This window comes from Neophocaena asiaeorientalis, unplaced genomic scaffold (assembly GCF_003031525.2).
Source record: "Neophocaena asiaeorientalis asiaeorientalis breed wild unplaced genomic scaffold, Neophocaena_asiaeorientalis_V1.1 scaffold364, whole genome shotgun sequence".
Taxonomy (NCBI): Eukaryota; Metazoa; Chordata; class Mammalia; order Artiodactyla; family Phocoenidae; genus Neophocaena; species Neophocaena asiaeorientalis.
Genome location: NW_020172457.1, coordinates 431,954 through 448,660, shown reverse-complemented (window position 1 = coordinate 448,660; position 16,707 = coordinate 431,954). Strand labels below are relative to the sequence as shown.

Here is a 16,707-nt window from a genome sequence, read left to right as displayed (position 1 = left end):
TCAAATTATAGGTTCATTTTCATTAATTTACTTATTAGCAGCATCACACAGATCAGAAGGCAAAGAAATAAAATGTGCACCAGAAAACATGTTAAGTGCAAATGTATAAGTCTTTATAAGTATTTTTAATCCATAAAAGTGTTAAGCATCTTTCTTTCTTACTAACAAAAAAACGTTTTAAAATGGAAGCCTGCAATAATTAAGGTCCCAAATCTTATGGTATGTTACCATATATACCATCTATACATCTATCTGGAACTTTCAAGTTTTTTTTTTCTTTCAAAATGACTACTTCAGGCATTTAAGTTAGTTTTATATAGTTGATTTACTTATTAAAAGCACACTTTTCTTCTTTGAAAGGTTTAAAAGCAATTAGACATTTTCTAATTGAAAATAGTGAAGTATTAAAATTTTTACTGGTGGTATAAAATTACAATTTTAATTTAACAAAATATATATTTCTATATGAAGAAAGACTACCAAAATTAAGAAAATCCATCCAAAACATTATAGCAGTATCTCAATGTGGAAAAAGATTAATATGATCAAAAAGTAGCTTCATTTTCAAGAAACTAATTCATGGCTCCATAATTGGAATAAATTCCTAAAAATATTATGTAGCCTGGGAAATCCCTTGTACTCTGTTCCAATGGTTTATATTCTTAAAGGCTGTATCTGTAAATAATCCCATGATAAGGAGAGAGAGGGAGAAAGGGAGGAAAGGACAGGGCAAGAGAGAAGAAAGGGAAGAGAAAGAAAAATTCAGTCCCTAAAATTTCAGGCATGATCTCTGTAGAAATCTGCTGAGTGGGAAGGGGGTTATATATTTTCTTAAGATTGTTTTTTGTCACCATCATACATGAATGACAACTTAAATATATTTCTTCATCTTTTATTCCTGACAGAACTGCTTATTTCACTGTTTTCCAGTACCATCATAGAAAATAATCTAAAGGTAAGATGATTTTTTTTTAACCCCTTGGAAATTAATGTTATTATTTTGCCCAGAAGCTTACAGACTAAAAAGAAAAAAATTTCATAATCATTTTAGCCAGCATGTATCTTGCTCTTCATTTGGGTTTATTAATTTTGAATAGAAGTATAGGGACTGTCTATTTCCAATCTGGGGTCTTTTTTCTGAAAACTTGTATTTCTATTTATCAGTTCAAACTTGTATGTTCTTCCCTATCTTCTGCTGGTTTGATCTCAATGTTTTACCTACTGTAATACTTAATCTTGATTTTTTTTCCATCTAGTATTTCACATGTAGTTCTGAAACACTTCATTACAAATGATGTGGAAAGAATACTCTTCTAGAACGAATCAGATCAAATCCAATCCTTCCACTCATTAGTTGTAGGATTGCAGGCAAGTTACTTAATTTCCATTTCGCTAACTATAAAATGGAGATAAGGCCTACCTGGGTAGATGTGAGGATTAAATTTCATACATATCTGTATGTATATTTATTACGTGGGACCATACCTGGCATAGAGTGAGTACTCAAAGGGAAGGCATTCTGTTCTCGTTATCTTCCATTTTGAATGTGATGTTCTATAGCATTCATTCTCCTCTATATTGCAACCAAATATGATTTCCTGGCTCTTACAGCAATCTATTCTTTTTATATAGTTGTATGTTTTCTTAACATGTTTGTATAGTTGCTTTCTAAGTTCTTTTCATATGTCACGTATTAAATAGGGAAATAATTTATTGAGAACCCATACAACTATCTATCTTATTTGTTGTTTGTCCTGTACACCCCTTTATCTGAACCTACCAAAGAAAACTCATCCTCAGAAGAGTTATTGAATACACTGGCCAGCACTGTAGGTCTCAAATGATATTTGATGAATGAACTGTGAATGAACCAGTGAGAACTGTGCTAACTAACCTTCTCTTTCACTCCTAGAGTTGGAAATCAAGCCAGGTCACGCGACTGGCACTAGGGCCGGAAAGAGAAGAATTCTGGCACGTTTTTGGTGATGGATGACCTTTGATAGCTGAGAAGATTTTGTAAAATTCCCTTTCACAATTTAAAGATCTAGTTTCTCTTTGCATGTTTATAAGTAATGATTCCTAATTTTCAGAATAATTTTAGGCCTCTTGCCTAAAGGTTCAAATTTACTGTAGAAACACTATACTTTTTCTTTTAAAGAATTTCATTCAGCCTCTCTTCTCTCTTCCCCCTATCTGTACATGGCTTCCCATGCCTTGCTTTTCCTTACAGTTCAATACCTTTAAACCATAAAGATCATATTTTTGGAAAGGCTGATCCCGAAAATAAGTTTTATATTTGATCATATATTTTAATTATTTTAGATTTCAAAAACTCAAGGGGAAAGAAATGAAATTTAGTTTATCGGACAACCTGGTTTTTGTAACTTCAATGTTATGCAGGAGTGAGTAAACTATGACCAGTGGGGCCAAACCTCGTCTGCTGCCTATTTTTGTAAATAAAGTTTTATTGGAACACAGACATGCTCATTTGTTTACATAACATCTATGGCTGCTTTTTAACAACAGCAGAGATGAACAGTTGTGATAGAGACTGTATGGCTTACAAAGTCCAGGCTGTAAGAGAGCCTTGATGTCTCTAAGCCTCCCCTTAGGAAAGGGTCTAAATAAAAACAACACGAATAGCAAATATTTACTACACAGTTACAATATCTTAAGCACTGCTTTGTTAAATTTTACATTAATTATCTCTTTTAAAAATTGGGTAAAATTTTTGCATAAAATTTATGGCTAAAACATGTGAATTGGGTACTTATTGTAATCCCTATTTTCAGATGAGAAAGCTGAGGGTTTTTTTTTTTTAATTTATTTATTTTTGGCTGCATTGGGTCTTCATTGCTGTGCGTGGGCTTTCTCTAGTTGCGGCGAGCGGGGGCTCCTCTTCGTTGCAGGGCATGGGCTTCTCATTGTGGTGGCTTCTCCTGTTGTGGAGCACGGGCTCTAGGCACGCGGGCTTCAGTAGTTGTGGCACACAGGCTTAGTTGCTCTGTGGCATGTGGGATCTTCCTGGACCAGGGATCAAACCCATGTCCCCTGTGTTGGCAGGTGGATTCTTAACTACTGCACCACCAGGGAAATCCTCTTTTTTTTTTTTTTAACAATTTAAGTTATATTGGGATTAAATGACAATTTAAGGCAATTATTAATATATATAGTAAATAAAATGGAAACATTTACATTTAAGACATTTATAGATTTTAGTATTTTCCTCAGTGAGTAACAGTATTTTCACATGTCTTTATTCAAAGCACTTTTCATATATGTAATCTTATTTTTTTAATTGAAGTATAAACGACCTACAACACTATGTTAGTTCCAGGTGCACATCATAGTGATTTGATATTTCTATACATTTCAAAATGATCATCATAATAGTCACCATCTGTCACCATACAAAGTTATTACAATATTATTAACTATATTCCCCACACTGTACATTTCATTCCTGTGACTCATTTATTTTGTAACTGGAAGTTTATAACTCTTAATGTCCTATTTCACTCACCCCTCCCATTCTCCTCCCCTCTGGCAACCACCTGTTCATTCTCTGTATCTATGCATCCATTTGTTTTGTTATGTTTGTTCACTTATTTTGGTTTTTAGATTCCACATATACATGAACATCATACAGTATTTGTCTTTCTCTGACTTATTTCATTTATCATAATACCCTTGATGCCCATCCATGTAGCAAATGACAAGATTTCATTCTTTTTTATGGCTGAGTAATATTCCACTGTATATACATACACCACATCTTTATCCATTCATCTACTGATGGACATTTAGGTTGCTTCCATATCTTGGCTACTGTAAATACTGCTGCAATGAAATTAAGAATTTAAAAATTCTTAACTGAAATTCTAAAATGATGGCCATGAGAGGTTACAAGTGGAAGTTTGTATTATATTTATACAACTGCTATCACTATTACTGTATTTCACAACTATTACAGTAGTGAGGAAAAAGTGAACAAAGTTTGAAAACTGAGCTATTTTTAAGTGAGGAAATGCAGGAATATCATTTACACTAAGAACATCTGTTTTAAAGAGGCATGTGGTAAAACAACTTTGAAAACAACAAAGCAAGGAAGGGTTAATTCCTAGAGATATGGCTTCAACTCAAGTTTAACTAAACTATATACGTGGATAAAAGACAATGTGATAAAGATTGGGAGTACAAAGATACCTTCTAAAAAATTCATAGTTCAACAGGGGACAGGCAGGCAAAAATTAATATGGGGTTCTTAACTGCAAGCAACAGAAACCAATTCATACTGATCAACAGAAATGTAATGCATTAAACAGGTATTAAAAGTAGTTCTCAGAATTGCTGGGAAGTTTGAAGAACCGCACTCAGTAAACAGGCAGGAACTGAGCGAGAAGGCTTAAAGGCAAGAAATAAAAATCAAAATCTGTGACATGAACCACCTGAGTACAGAAGAGATGTCACTACTTCTCCTTTTGGAAACTGGATGCTTTATTGCTGCCACTACATCTTTTACTGTGCCCACACAGGCTCCAGATAAAAGCATCCAATTAGTCATGTTTGGGCTATGAGCCAATTTCCTAAAGTTTGGGCACGAGAAAGCAATTTATTTGTCCTTTTTTGCTTTTGTGTAGTGGGAGCCAGGGCTTGCACTTCACCAAGATTCATACTATATAGCAGGGAACTCCTTAAACACAGGAAGGGGCTTCAAAGGCTGGGAAGCCCCACCCCCAAGAAAACAAGACCCCCTCTACAAACACTGTATCTTAAATCAAGATTTGCAGAAATATTTTGAGGGGGAGTCTCTGTGTGCTCAAATACCTATTCAAATACTTAAATAATACAAGTGATATACTCCTATACATTCACCTTTGTTTTTTTAACCAGTCATTAAGACAAAACTCTTTTTCAACATTCAAAACTTAAAGACATATTTCACAGAGCAAGATTTGAGTTTCTTAAGCTGCTCAGTTTTTCAAACTCAAGTCCAGGGACTTGTCAGTCAAGTCAGGAGCCCATAGCTCTCAAGTTTAAGAAACTACACTAAAACATAATGTAATAAGAAAGCTCTATATTAGATACCATGTTGGCATAAACGAGGGATTAACTACAGTCAGGGAATGCTATGCAGAACAAAAACTTTAAAATAACCAGAAATTTACCAAGCAAATGGGGTGGGGCAAAAAAAGAATATTCCAACAGAGGTAACAGCTAGTATAAAGCACTTCATTAGAAAACACTGTAGTGTGGTGAAAAAGGCACCTGTTCAGGTCAGGAAAAGTGAATTAAACTCCTAATGCTAATTAGCAGTATAATCTGGGTCAAGTCCTTTAACATCTGATTTTTCCTCATCTACAAAATAAGGGAGACGGACTAGATGATCTTTAAGTAGTTTTGCTACTAAACAAATTTCTGGTTATTATTATTAATCACAATGGTTATCATTTATTGGCACTCACCATATGGCAGGGAAAATAGTATACAGTTTACATATATTAGGTAGGTATCATTATCCCCATTTTCCCCAATTGAGGAAACTCAAGTTCTGAGCAGTTAGCTAACTCATTCAAAGTGATCCAGTTAGTAAGAGAGCCACAGCTGGAGGATTTGATTGCAAAGCCAATACATTCAATCATAGTTAAACCAATCACAAAATTCCAAATTCCCTAAGGACAGGGAATTTGCTACTATGGTTTTTATTATGCTATGGGTAATATGTTTATTATCTACCTTTTTCTGATATCTAAATTTTTCAGAGGGCCAAGAATTTAGACCCAAGTATCAAAATATTCATTACTTTATATGGTCAAATAGAAATCTTTCCAAAATATATCATACACATCTCTGTTTAGATAAAAGTAGATCAAATTTTAACTTTTCTTGAAGCTCAAGGTTACATTTATACATATTAATTATTGTATGGTTCTGTGGAACTTTAAGATAATGTGACTCTTTTCTCTCATTTTCTTGGGTCAGCTTATGTTTTTGTTTCTTCTCTCACTGCTTTCATTAACCATAGGTCCTCTACACCCTTATAATGGTTTCTGGACTAAAAAAATAAATCAAGTTGCAAAAAAATTACTTTCAGCCATATTTCTCATTACAAGGTGGCTTTTGATGTAGTACCATAAAGTAATTCTTAATTATCAATTCAGCTGTGATTTGAAGACCTAAGCACAACTTTATTGTTTCAAATACTTTGACACAGAATATTGCTGTACTGTACCATATCCTCTTAAGATACTTCATAAAGAATTAAAATCTAAAGCATCATGTCTTCACATGCTGCCAGCGAGCCAGAAAAAAAAAAAAAGTTTAATGTTTATGAAGTCATATGGGTTAAATGTGAGGTAGGTTCCAAAAATGCTCCTTGTTTCCCTGAAATGATAGAAAAAAGGAGAAATCCTTATAGGAACCCTCCTGCAAAAATTCTAAAGAGAATATAAGAGAGAAAGTGGCTCTATCCCATACTAAAACATATTATGAAACTACCATTAAAACAGTTTAGTATGGATAGAAAAAGAGCAAGAAATCCAAACACATATTGGAATTTTCTTTATGATAAATAGTTCAGATTAGCAGGTAAAGAGGAATTACAATAAATGTAGAAACTGTTAAAAAAATACACAAACTATATTCCTATTTCATGCCTTACTTCAAAATAAGTAACAGAAGGATCAAATGCCTAAAATGCAAAAAAATGAAAAACAGAAGTTCTGGAAGAAAGACCAAATTTATTCATAATCTGATAGATGAGAATAAACAGGTCTCTTTAAATAGGACACAAAATCCAAGTCACAAAAGGGGGAAAAAGGGATATACTTAACCACATAAAAAGTAAAGACTGTTGTAAAACAACAACCAAAAAAATGAAGCCAAGAGACAAACTGGAAAAAATATTTGCAAAACATATGATAAAAAAACTAACTTCCTGGACTTCCCCAGTGGTGCAGTGGTTAAGAATCTGCCTGCCAATGCAGTGGACAGAGATTTGAGCTCTGGTCAGGGAAGATACCACATGCTGCGGAGCAACTAAGCCTGTGCGCCACAACTACTGAGTCTACATGCCGCAACTACTGAAGCCCGCACGCCTAGAGCCCGTGCTCCGCAACAAGAGAACCCACCGCAGTGAGAAGCACGCACACCTCAATGAAGAGTAGCCCCCACTTCCCGCAACTAGAGAAAGCCCACACGCAGCAAGGAAGACCCAACACAGCCATAAATAAATAAACAAACAAACCCCAAAAACTAACTTCCTTAATTCATAAAGGGCTCATACAAATCAATAAAAAACAGACTAATTACCTACTAGAAAAATGAACAAAAGATATAAACAAGAAATCTGAGGAAATGAATACAAATGCTAATAAAGTTCTGATGTTTGATTTCCTCATTAAAGAAATGCAAATCACCTATTCAAATGGCAAAAACGCAATGTCTTAGGGAATGATCAGTCTCAAGTGCTACTGATGTGTGTCTAAGTTGATAAAATTCATCGGGAGGGTCATCCAGATATAGCCTGAGAAGCTGTCAAGCATATGTACAAAGGTAATCATCATAACATACGCTGGAAAAAGATGTTTATCATGGAGCATTAGTTAAATAAATTATGGTATATCCATAAAATGGAGGTATGCACCATTTAAAAAGGCAGGGGGATGAATAAATTTCAATGTAGAATCTAAAATAAACTATTAAGGAATTAAAATAAGCAAAGTGCAGAAGTGTGTATAGAATTATTTTTAAGTGGGGAAGTGGATGAGTAAGCTGGTTTTCCAATGTTTCTCTGGAATTAATTATGTGAACCTGTTAAGTGTGGTTAACTTTGTTCACAGGGACTGGGGCAGAGAGCCACAGGTCTTGCATTTTCTAATCTGTTCCCGAGTTAATGTCACTTTTTAAAGTTAATAGGAATTAATCTACAGAGTAGAATTGTGGGCCAATTTTTGCCTTTTTAAATACTTTTCTGTCTTAAAAATACCTAATAAAATCTATATTTTAAATTTAAAAAACCACCTGGGTAGGGATAATGGGCAGTGGGACCCTTTGTTGCACTTTATTCTATCAATACAGCTTTATCTCTTAAATAATAAGCATACATCATTTTAAAATTTAAATCAGCTTTAACATATTACACTTTAAATTGTTTGCCCTAGTTTGATAACGTTTAAAATCTCAAAGCAAAACACTACATATGGACATCTGAGTGAAAACCTGTCTTCCAATGTTAAAAAGATCTTGCATTATTTTAAATTCAAAGTAAAAGACTAATAGAAAAGTATCTATACTAAACTTTCTGTATCTACCGAGGGCACCTTATACAAGCTGACCTACTGGCTTTCTGACTGGGTCACAAGCCCTGCTGCAGAAAGGGCATAACACAGTGACAAATTTTTATAAGAAAGAAACTGATAATTTAAAAAAGAAGCAAACAAAACAAAAAGAAACAACAAAAAAGGAAACTGCATAAAACTGATACATGCAAGATAGTGTGAATCAGGACCTCTTTTCAATTGCCTATTTTATTAGGAAAGTGAAAAGTGATCCCAATAAGTCATGCAATTTCTAAAGATTAGAGTTGATACTTTTCTCTCAGGTTCAAGAGATCATTTTCTCTCACAAGGTGAACTATTGTTGCTTTTCAAACATACCAGAGTGTCAAAGGCAGGTGTAATTAGATTGGGGGCTGGAGAGGGAAAGGAAACCACAGAGAAAGGGAAGTTAGAGGCCTGATGTATAGTATTTCACAGTAACTGAAACAGAAGCACATGTAAACAAGAGAGTATATATATCAGACCTACTGTAGATTCTAAGGTACTACTTATCAATATAACTCACATGCATTCACCTCTAAGAGAGTTGGATCCTCAAAACTAATCACAAAGCTCACCTCTAAGTAGTCTCAATGGATAATTACCATCCTGCTGTGATTATTTTTAATACTTACTCAATAATACAGTACTCCCTGAGTTACCTAGCATTATTGAGAAATGAAAGTCAATGGTACGCTGACATAAATAGCAAGGAGCTTTGAAGTCAGAGCTCTAGACTAAGTTCAAATCTCAGCTTCATTACTCAAGAGCTTTATGACCTTGGGCAAGTTATTTAATCTTTGCCTCTATTTCTTCATCTCTAAAATCTCTAAAATTGGGTTAACAATATTAACTATGTTCATGGGTTGATGTGATAAATAAATGAAATTATACCTGTACATGGCATCACAGTACTCAAATATATAAAGTTTTAAGAACATATCTTTTGAAAAAAGTGCCATTTGTTTAATTTAAACCATTCTGAATAGAAGTCTCAATACTTCAGTTAACTTTTGTTTCTTCTTAAGGCAAACAGACACAATTTAACTTTTCCTGTACTGTACAGGATCATAATTATTAATACAAATTATAAGGTTATGCATGACGACACATACAAAAAAGTTTCCACAAGCTTTCAATCAATCAATCAGTTTCTTTACAGACACTTTGAGAAAGACAGCACCTGACAAGACTTAAAGTTTATAGCAATGTCTCCATGCTAATTATTTCCAAATGTAACAATTTTACAATTAAACAGTTGAAAATTTAAAAAACTGTACCCCTTTAACTATTCCTTATTCACAGAGATAACTTGTGCTTGCCTCTTGCAAGCCCCTTTCTCATTTTCTTAATGTGCTCATGCTAAGCAACTGTGAGCTAAGAAGCCAGATAACCATTTCAAGGCAGACTGATCTGGTGAAAAATATATGGGCTGTAGATTCAGACAGCTCTGGGTTTAAATCCCAGTTGTGCTACTTATTTTGTGACCTTGTTAAATTACTTAACTTCTCTAAGCTTCAATTTCCTCATCTTCAAAATGGGAATACTATTACCTATATTGAAAGGCTGTGGTAAAGGGCAAATGAAAATTTACGTAAAAATCTTACAGAATGCTTTCTAGTACCTGGCAATATAAGTCATCCTGTCAATGGTAATTATTATTATATAACTAATGCAAGATGTTGAAACTATAGTGAAGTTAAGAATAAAAAGAATTTCTTACTTGGAACATATGCTTTTAATGTGTGAAATTCCTTGGCACTATACTGGAGACACAAAGATGAAAAAGTATATAGTATCTATCCTCCAGAGGCTCACAGCCTTTAATTAAAGACAGACATATAAACAAAATCACAGCAATTTGATAAGTGAAACTGTAAAAGAAGCAGCACTCCATCTGAAGTCAAAATGCTTCTCTGGAAGAGATGATATTTAAGCTAAGAGGAAAAATAGCTCACCAGGTTGGGAGTTAGGGACTGAGGTGAGCTGACTTGGTCAAAGAGGATGAAAGAGCACATGTGAAGATACACAAGTAAGAAACAGCCTAGCAGGGTCTGGAGCAGAGAGCGTGTAGAGAGAGTTTAAAAAGGCAAGCATAGGCCAGATTTTCACGATCTAGTACGCCAAACCAAGGAGGAGTTGGCCCTTTTTTAAAATAAATAATGGGGAATCACAAAAGTATAAGGGCAGTGAAGAAGGTTGGCTGAAAAAGATAAGATGCTCAGATTCGTATTAGAGAGAGATCCCTCCAGCTGAGATGTTCAAGTTGATCAGGAAAGAGGGGGAAACTACAGTCAAGGAAAATACAGTCCAGATGGTTAAGCAGCAGCAACTAACCTAAAGTAGTGATGATAAGAATGTAGAATAAGGAATGGATGAGAGAGACTAAGAAAGGGAGTCCTGATAACACTCAGAAATTTGGGAAAATTCCCCAATTTCTAGTTTGGGCAAATGATTGGGTCATGATGTCATTAGTCAAAATGGGGACAAGAGAAATAGAAACAATTTTTGAGAAGAAAATGTGAGCTCAATTTGGAATTTATCTGAATGGCGCTATCCATTAGGCAGTCCGGAGCTCAAGTGAGGGCCGAATTAACTCCAATGGGAGAAATTAACATAAAGGCAGAAATGGAAGGCAAAAATAAGGCACCAAGAGGAATCATACAGATTGAAGATGGGTGAATATCTACTATTACTGCTCATGAATATCTTACTTTGCGTCTTTCTCTTGTTTTCCAATTGGACAAACTGCTTACAAAAGTGAGATGTTATTTTACTTTGCATGCTACTTTAAAGCCATGAACGCTTTTCCACATAGGTCTGCTTAATATAAACATATGAGTTTTCTGAGCATTGCGTCCAAATTCTTCACTATTATGCCAGGCTTAGCAAAGTGCTGGGGGCCTGAAAGGTGCCCAAGAAAAATGGATGAATTAAGTAAATATGGTCTTTTGGCCAGTCAAGAAACCAATTTGTTTCAGATATTGTTTTAATGACACAGATGAATATTTAATATGGAGTAATCTAAGTTTTTCTTTATATGCTGCTTTTTCCATTTAGGAACATAACAATTTTCAGTGGTTTTGGAACTCTGAACTTATTTTTCAGAATTCAAGAAGTTACCCCAAACCAACAATTTATGCCTATCCATACTCCAGATTTCTGTATAGAAGTCAGAAGCAGATAGAAAAATACAATTATTGGTTTTTAAAGTATTAATTTTAAAAAAGGGAAATATTAAAATGCTTCACCCACAGGTCTATTCTTAAATGTTAGCAATGTGAGAGATATTCACAGGAGTACTCAGAAGAGTATTTTTAAAGATTCTCACCCCTTAGAAGAAAACTACACAAGTCCAAATGTTTCTTTATGTACTTTCTTTGTACACACTCAGATAAATGCACATTACATAAACTTAGAGAATAATAATGTGTGCATAAATTGGTGGATGAAAAAGGTAAATCAGTGAATAAACAGGGAAGATAGAGGCTGAGCAGAAGAAACCATGTTATGAGGACCTGAAATGTGAAAAGGCACAATAAGGGAGCTCAGTCAGAAAAAAATGGAGTGCTAGTTTTTGGTTGTTTTGTTTTTTATTATTTTTCATTAACAAAGCAAAAGATATTTGAAGAGACTCAGGTTACCCAATAAAAACTAAGAAAGGAAAAAGCTCAATGGTCTGTTCATAGAATTACTTTAGAGTCAAACCTTTTTGGATAAACCAGTTCGTAATACTTTCTTTTACTTTGCTTTGACTGTCTATCCTGCCCTCTCATGCACATCTTTTTTGTTAATGAGAGTAAGCAGTATGGTAGTAATAGGGAAAAAATCAAAATCAAACTGAATAGAATGACCTAATTTAAAAACTAACTGAAAATAAATTAATCCATTGGTATTCGCACATATTTTTACAAAAATGTTTTTGTGTGATTGAAAACTATGCATAATCTGCCTGGATGTGGACCTTGGGAATGTCCTGCTAGAAATCTTGATATCATAAATTTTCAGTTTAGATTGTGAGAGACTGCATGGAGAAGTTAAGGAGTCTAAGTTTGGGAGTCAGCAGTTTAGTTCTGCCTTCGTTTGTTCTCTCTATAACTTTGGATTTTTTTTTTTTCTCTTAAGTACCCTGCATCTCAGTGATCTTATCTGTAAAATGGGACTAATAAAAGGACTTACTTTACAAGACTCACAAGGATGATACTAAATAATATAACAGGAAGACACTATATAAACTTATTTTTATAGCTGCAAGCTCAGTACTTAAGAACTTTTCATATCTCAAGAATATCAAATAACCTAGGTTCCACCATTAACAGAAAAACAAAAGCCCACTCACTTCCAGAGTACTTCAGTGTCCCACCACTGGAACCATACCATGGACTGAAGTGTTCCAAGTAATTTCCTTCCTTTAATCTTAAGGGAAACATCCAAAAAGTCCGATTTCAGACTATGCGAAAAGTCTAAATTGTAATGGTACTAAACAGAGTAAAAACTATCAGTAGCTTGCCTTGCACAGTCCTGTAAGTTTTAAGAAACTCTGCTTCTGGTTACTTGTTTCTAACAGAACTCTGAAGCAAAAACATAGCGACACACCAGTGGTCATATCCTTTGAAGAACTAAAATCTGGATTGGCTTCTTACACTTTTAGAAGGTGAGCAAGATGCCCTCCCTGATCATGTCATAAAGCTGTACTTTTTAGAAGCAAGATGTGCTCCATGCTTAGGTAATAAAGTCATACTTTTGTTTTGAAAGATTTCTTTTTAGATCACCATATTAAAATCACATGTAAGTTCTCTCCTAATTACACAATGCACAATTTCAGGGTCCAAAGGCAGGCCAGCTTGGAATTTTAAGTTTACCACTTGATCACAACGTGGATTCACATCTGGGTTTAGGTTTGAGATTAGCTTTCTTCATCATGATTCTACCCCCAAGAGTACTGTGACTAAACTGCCTTACTATTTATTACACATATAAGCATTTCTGATGGAATCAAGGAGAAAGACAGAGTAACCAAAGTTCACACACTTGTTTGAAAACTGCTCAGATAACTTAAAGACGCCCAGATGCTAAATGACAACCTTACCACTGGAAGCAAAGAAGTTATTTGTTTTAGCGGGGGAGAGGGAAAAGGCCACACCCAAAGTTAAACGACTTCACAGTGAAGTGATACCAAGTTTCAGAATTTTAACTACTGCTATTTTCGGTACTCTTTTTCACGGTCAATGAATACTTTAAATTCATAACAGGCCCAAAGTTAAAGAAAACGTTCCTCTGATCCTAATCACTTGTTACTTCATTCAGTAGTGGGCAGGTCCAAGATGGAGAATTACCTCGTCCAGAAAAAGATTTAAGTGTAACTCTGGAGTAGAAAAGGGCCGAACTCAAGTCATCAGGGCTCGTAAGTGACTCTAAAAGAGCGGCTCACCACTCTCCCCTCCCCCAAGAGGTCGGGAAGGCAAGAAGAGCCTGCCTGTGTCACCACGGCAGTTACCTGACACAGAACGCGACCGCGTTGTGTGGACCCATCTTTCAGTTTGGACGCTCCCTGCCTCCCGGCTCTCTCGGTGCCGCCTCCACCCGGGAGGTCTCCCCCACCCCCGCCCCCGCCAGCCCAGCTCCCAGCAGCTTCCTCAGCCTCCCCTCCATCCCACCTCCGTGCTCTCGCGACTCCACTCATCCCCACGTACCTTGGCCACATAGTCTTTCACCTCATCCAGGTCTCCGTTTTTCAGGGCCCACATGAACTCCTTGTCGCACATTACTGCAGCGGGGCGGGCCGGCTAGCCAGGCAGAAAACGAGGAGGCGGTGGCAGCAGCAAGCGGATACCGCCGGGCGAGCTGGAGACAGGGCCGCGCGGAGCCGGAGCAAAGAGAAGGCGGGGTAGGCTGGCAGGCGAGCGAGGCAGTTGGCCGCGGCGACCGTTAGGGCGGGAGAAAGAAAGTTTTTTGCGGCCACCGGGCCCAGCTAAGAAGGTTCCGCCTGGCCGAAGAGAAGCTGGAGCGCTTGCACTTCCGGTTCACTCCCCGCTAGGGCCCTCCCCCAACTTCCTCTTCCTCTTCCCGTCGGCGGAACGCCCCGCTCGGGACCCCGCCCCGACGGCCCGCGGCCGAGCGCCCCGCGTGCGCAGGCGCAGTGGCTGGGACGGCTGGCGGAGATTGCTGGGGGAGGAGTGGGCGGGTCTGGGAGGCCAAACAAGGGGGTGGGAGGTCAGGAAGGGCAGAAAGTGTGTGGCGGGAGATTTAGGGTATTCCAGAGGGGATCAGGACGTTTCTGTGCCCCATAAGCGGGAAAAACTTAAGAGAAACCCACAGCCTTGGAGGGCATGTTGCTCACCTTCCTAGTGTGCAGTAGGAATGTTTGATTTGAATTCCTTGCCTTCTCTTTTCTTTCCCTCCTCCCCTCCTTTTCTTTCTCCTTCCCTCGCTTCCTTGCTCCTTGCCTTCCTTCCTCTACTGTCAAGCATCCTTTAGGCTCCTACTGCATGTCAGACTCTGCTAGGCACAGAGGCTGTAGTAAGAAAGATGGCATAAACCAATTCTTGCCCTCAAGGAACGCTTCCATACTTATGACAACAATGTGAAGTCAGTGTGCCAATACTACGTGTAATGTTCTGTGGAGGGAAAAACTCTACTCATCTCCCCGACCAGCAAATGATATCCAGAGACTAGGAATTCAGTTTGATGCCATAGGGCAGAGCAAACTTAACTGACCGGTACAATTTGTGTTTTTAAAATTTTTTTGTTCGTTTGTTTTTAATGCTTTGAAGCTTCAGGACCGTTCTAGTGAAACCGGTTCTACTCTTCCTAGAGTTTGGCTGTAATAACCTGGGGCACAGCCACCAAATGAATTGTGCCTCAACCCTAATGACCCAGGCGTGCACACATGAACATAAAGAAAGCCAATAAAAATGCTTATTGGAACTATTATATATATATGTATAGTCCATTATTTATGACCCACTAAACGGATAAATGATAAACTACTTTACTAGGCTTGCCATATAGAATAGGGGTTCAGAACACAGACTGGAAACAGAATGCTTAGTTTTGAATACAGGACCCAACCTTTGTTAATTTTGTGTCACCTCAAGCAAGTTATTTAACCCTGCCCTGTTCAGTTTTCCATATTTGTTAAAGGGATATGACAGTAGTGATATATATATATATATATATATATATATATATATACACGCCTGTGATTTAGAACTAGCAAATAGAGATAGGATTCAAGTCAAAAGAAAAATCTCCAAATATTTAATAGCTACCTTGATTGTTATTCTGTTAATTTTACTTTCTGACAGAAATGCAACTTCATATACCTAATGATGATACATTTCTGGGAACAAATCTCAAGGATGAATTTGCTAGGTAAATCCTGGAGTTCCTATCTCTTTTCTAATTCCCACCTGTGTGATCTTTGAGTTACATCCTGCTGACAGCTCTCGGTTTATGTCTCTAGCCCAGACTTCTCTTACGTGATCCATTCTGATATTCAACTTCTCACCCATTTGAATGTCTCAAACTTAACATGTCCAAAATAGGATTTGGTCTCTTCTGGATTCTAAACCTAGTTGTCCCCTGGACCACGCCTTCTCTGTGAATGACACCACCAACCACCTTGTCACTAAAACCAAACTCTATCCAGGCCTCTGTGAGCCCTCTTGACTAGGCCTCAACCTTCGTCTATAAAGACTTGAATAAACATGAACACAGGCCCTATCAGCTCAAGGCCACATCCTAAAATAATGCCAGTCCCCCTTAAAGTGGCTGCATGAGAAAATTCAAGGCTGCCAAGGCCCCTGTTTGTTCCAGTCAACACCTGAGGATGGGACCTCTCTCCCCCAGTCTGTGTAGGAGGGTAGAACCCTAACTTCAATGATTGCCGCTAGCAGACACAGCTGGCCTAATCGCATTTACACTGACTAATCTTTTGTAATTTTTTACTTCCCTGACTCTACAGAGCCCCCACTCCACCACCCCTCCCTCATTCTCCCTTCAAAACACCTATTCATCTCTATACAAATGGAAGTTTTGTTCAGTTCACGTTGGACTCTTTTTCCCTATAGCAATATTTCTTACTGATAAAAATCTGTCCTTACCACTTTAACTAGTGCCCTGCTTTGTTCATCCTTGACAATGGGAGTCATATATAACCCCTGCTGCTCCCAACCTTTCTCTTATTCCATCCATCAGTAAGTCCTTCAAAATATATCTTAAATTGTTCACTTCTCACCATCTTCCCAGCTTGCTGGCCCCCTAAGACCCTTCCCAGCCCTGTCATCTCTGCACTGATACAGTCGTCTCCAGCTGGTCTCCCCATTTTCACTCTCACCCTTTTCCAATTAATTCACCACATAGCCAGTTACTTTTTTTTTTTTTTTTT

At 37.1% G+C, this 16,707-nt stretch overlaps 1 protein-coding gene across 1 annotated transcript in view; it reads right to left on the bottom strand.

Moving 5' to 3' along the window:
* Positions 1-14,340, bottom strand: part of MTPN (myotrophin) — a 60,716-nt gene extending 46,376 nt beyond the window's left edge. Inside the window, exon 1 of the mRNA XM_024737956.1 lies at positions 14,012-14,340. Coding sequence (XP_024593724.1) covers positions 14,012-14,083 — 72 coding nt within the window. The 5' untranslated portion in view covers positions 14,084-14,340. The remainder of the gene's footprint in view (positions 1-14,011) is intronic.
* Positions 14,341-16,707: the final 2,367 nt, after the last annotated feature.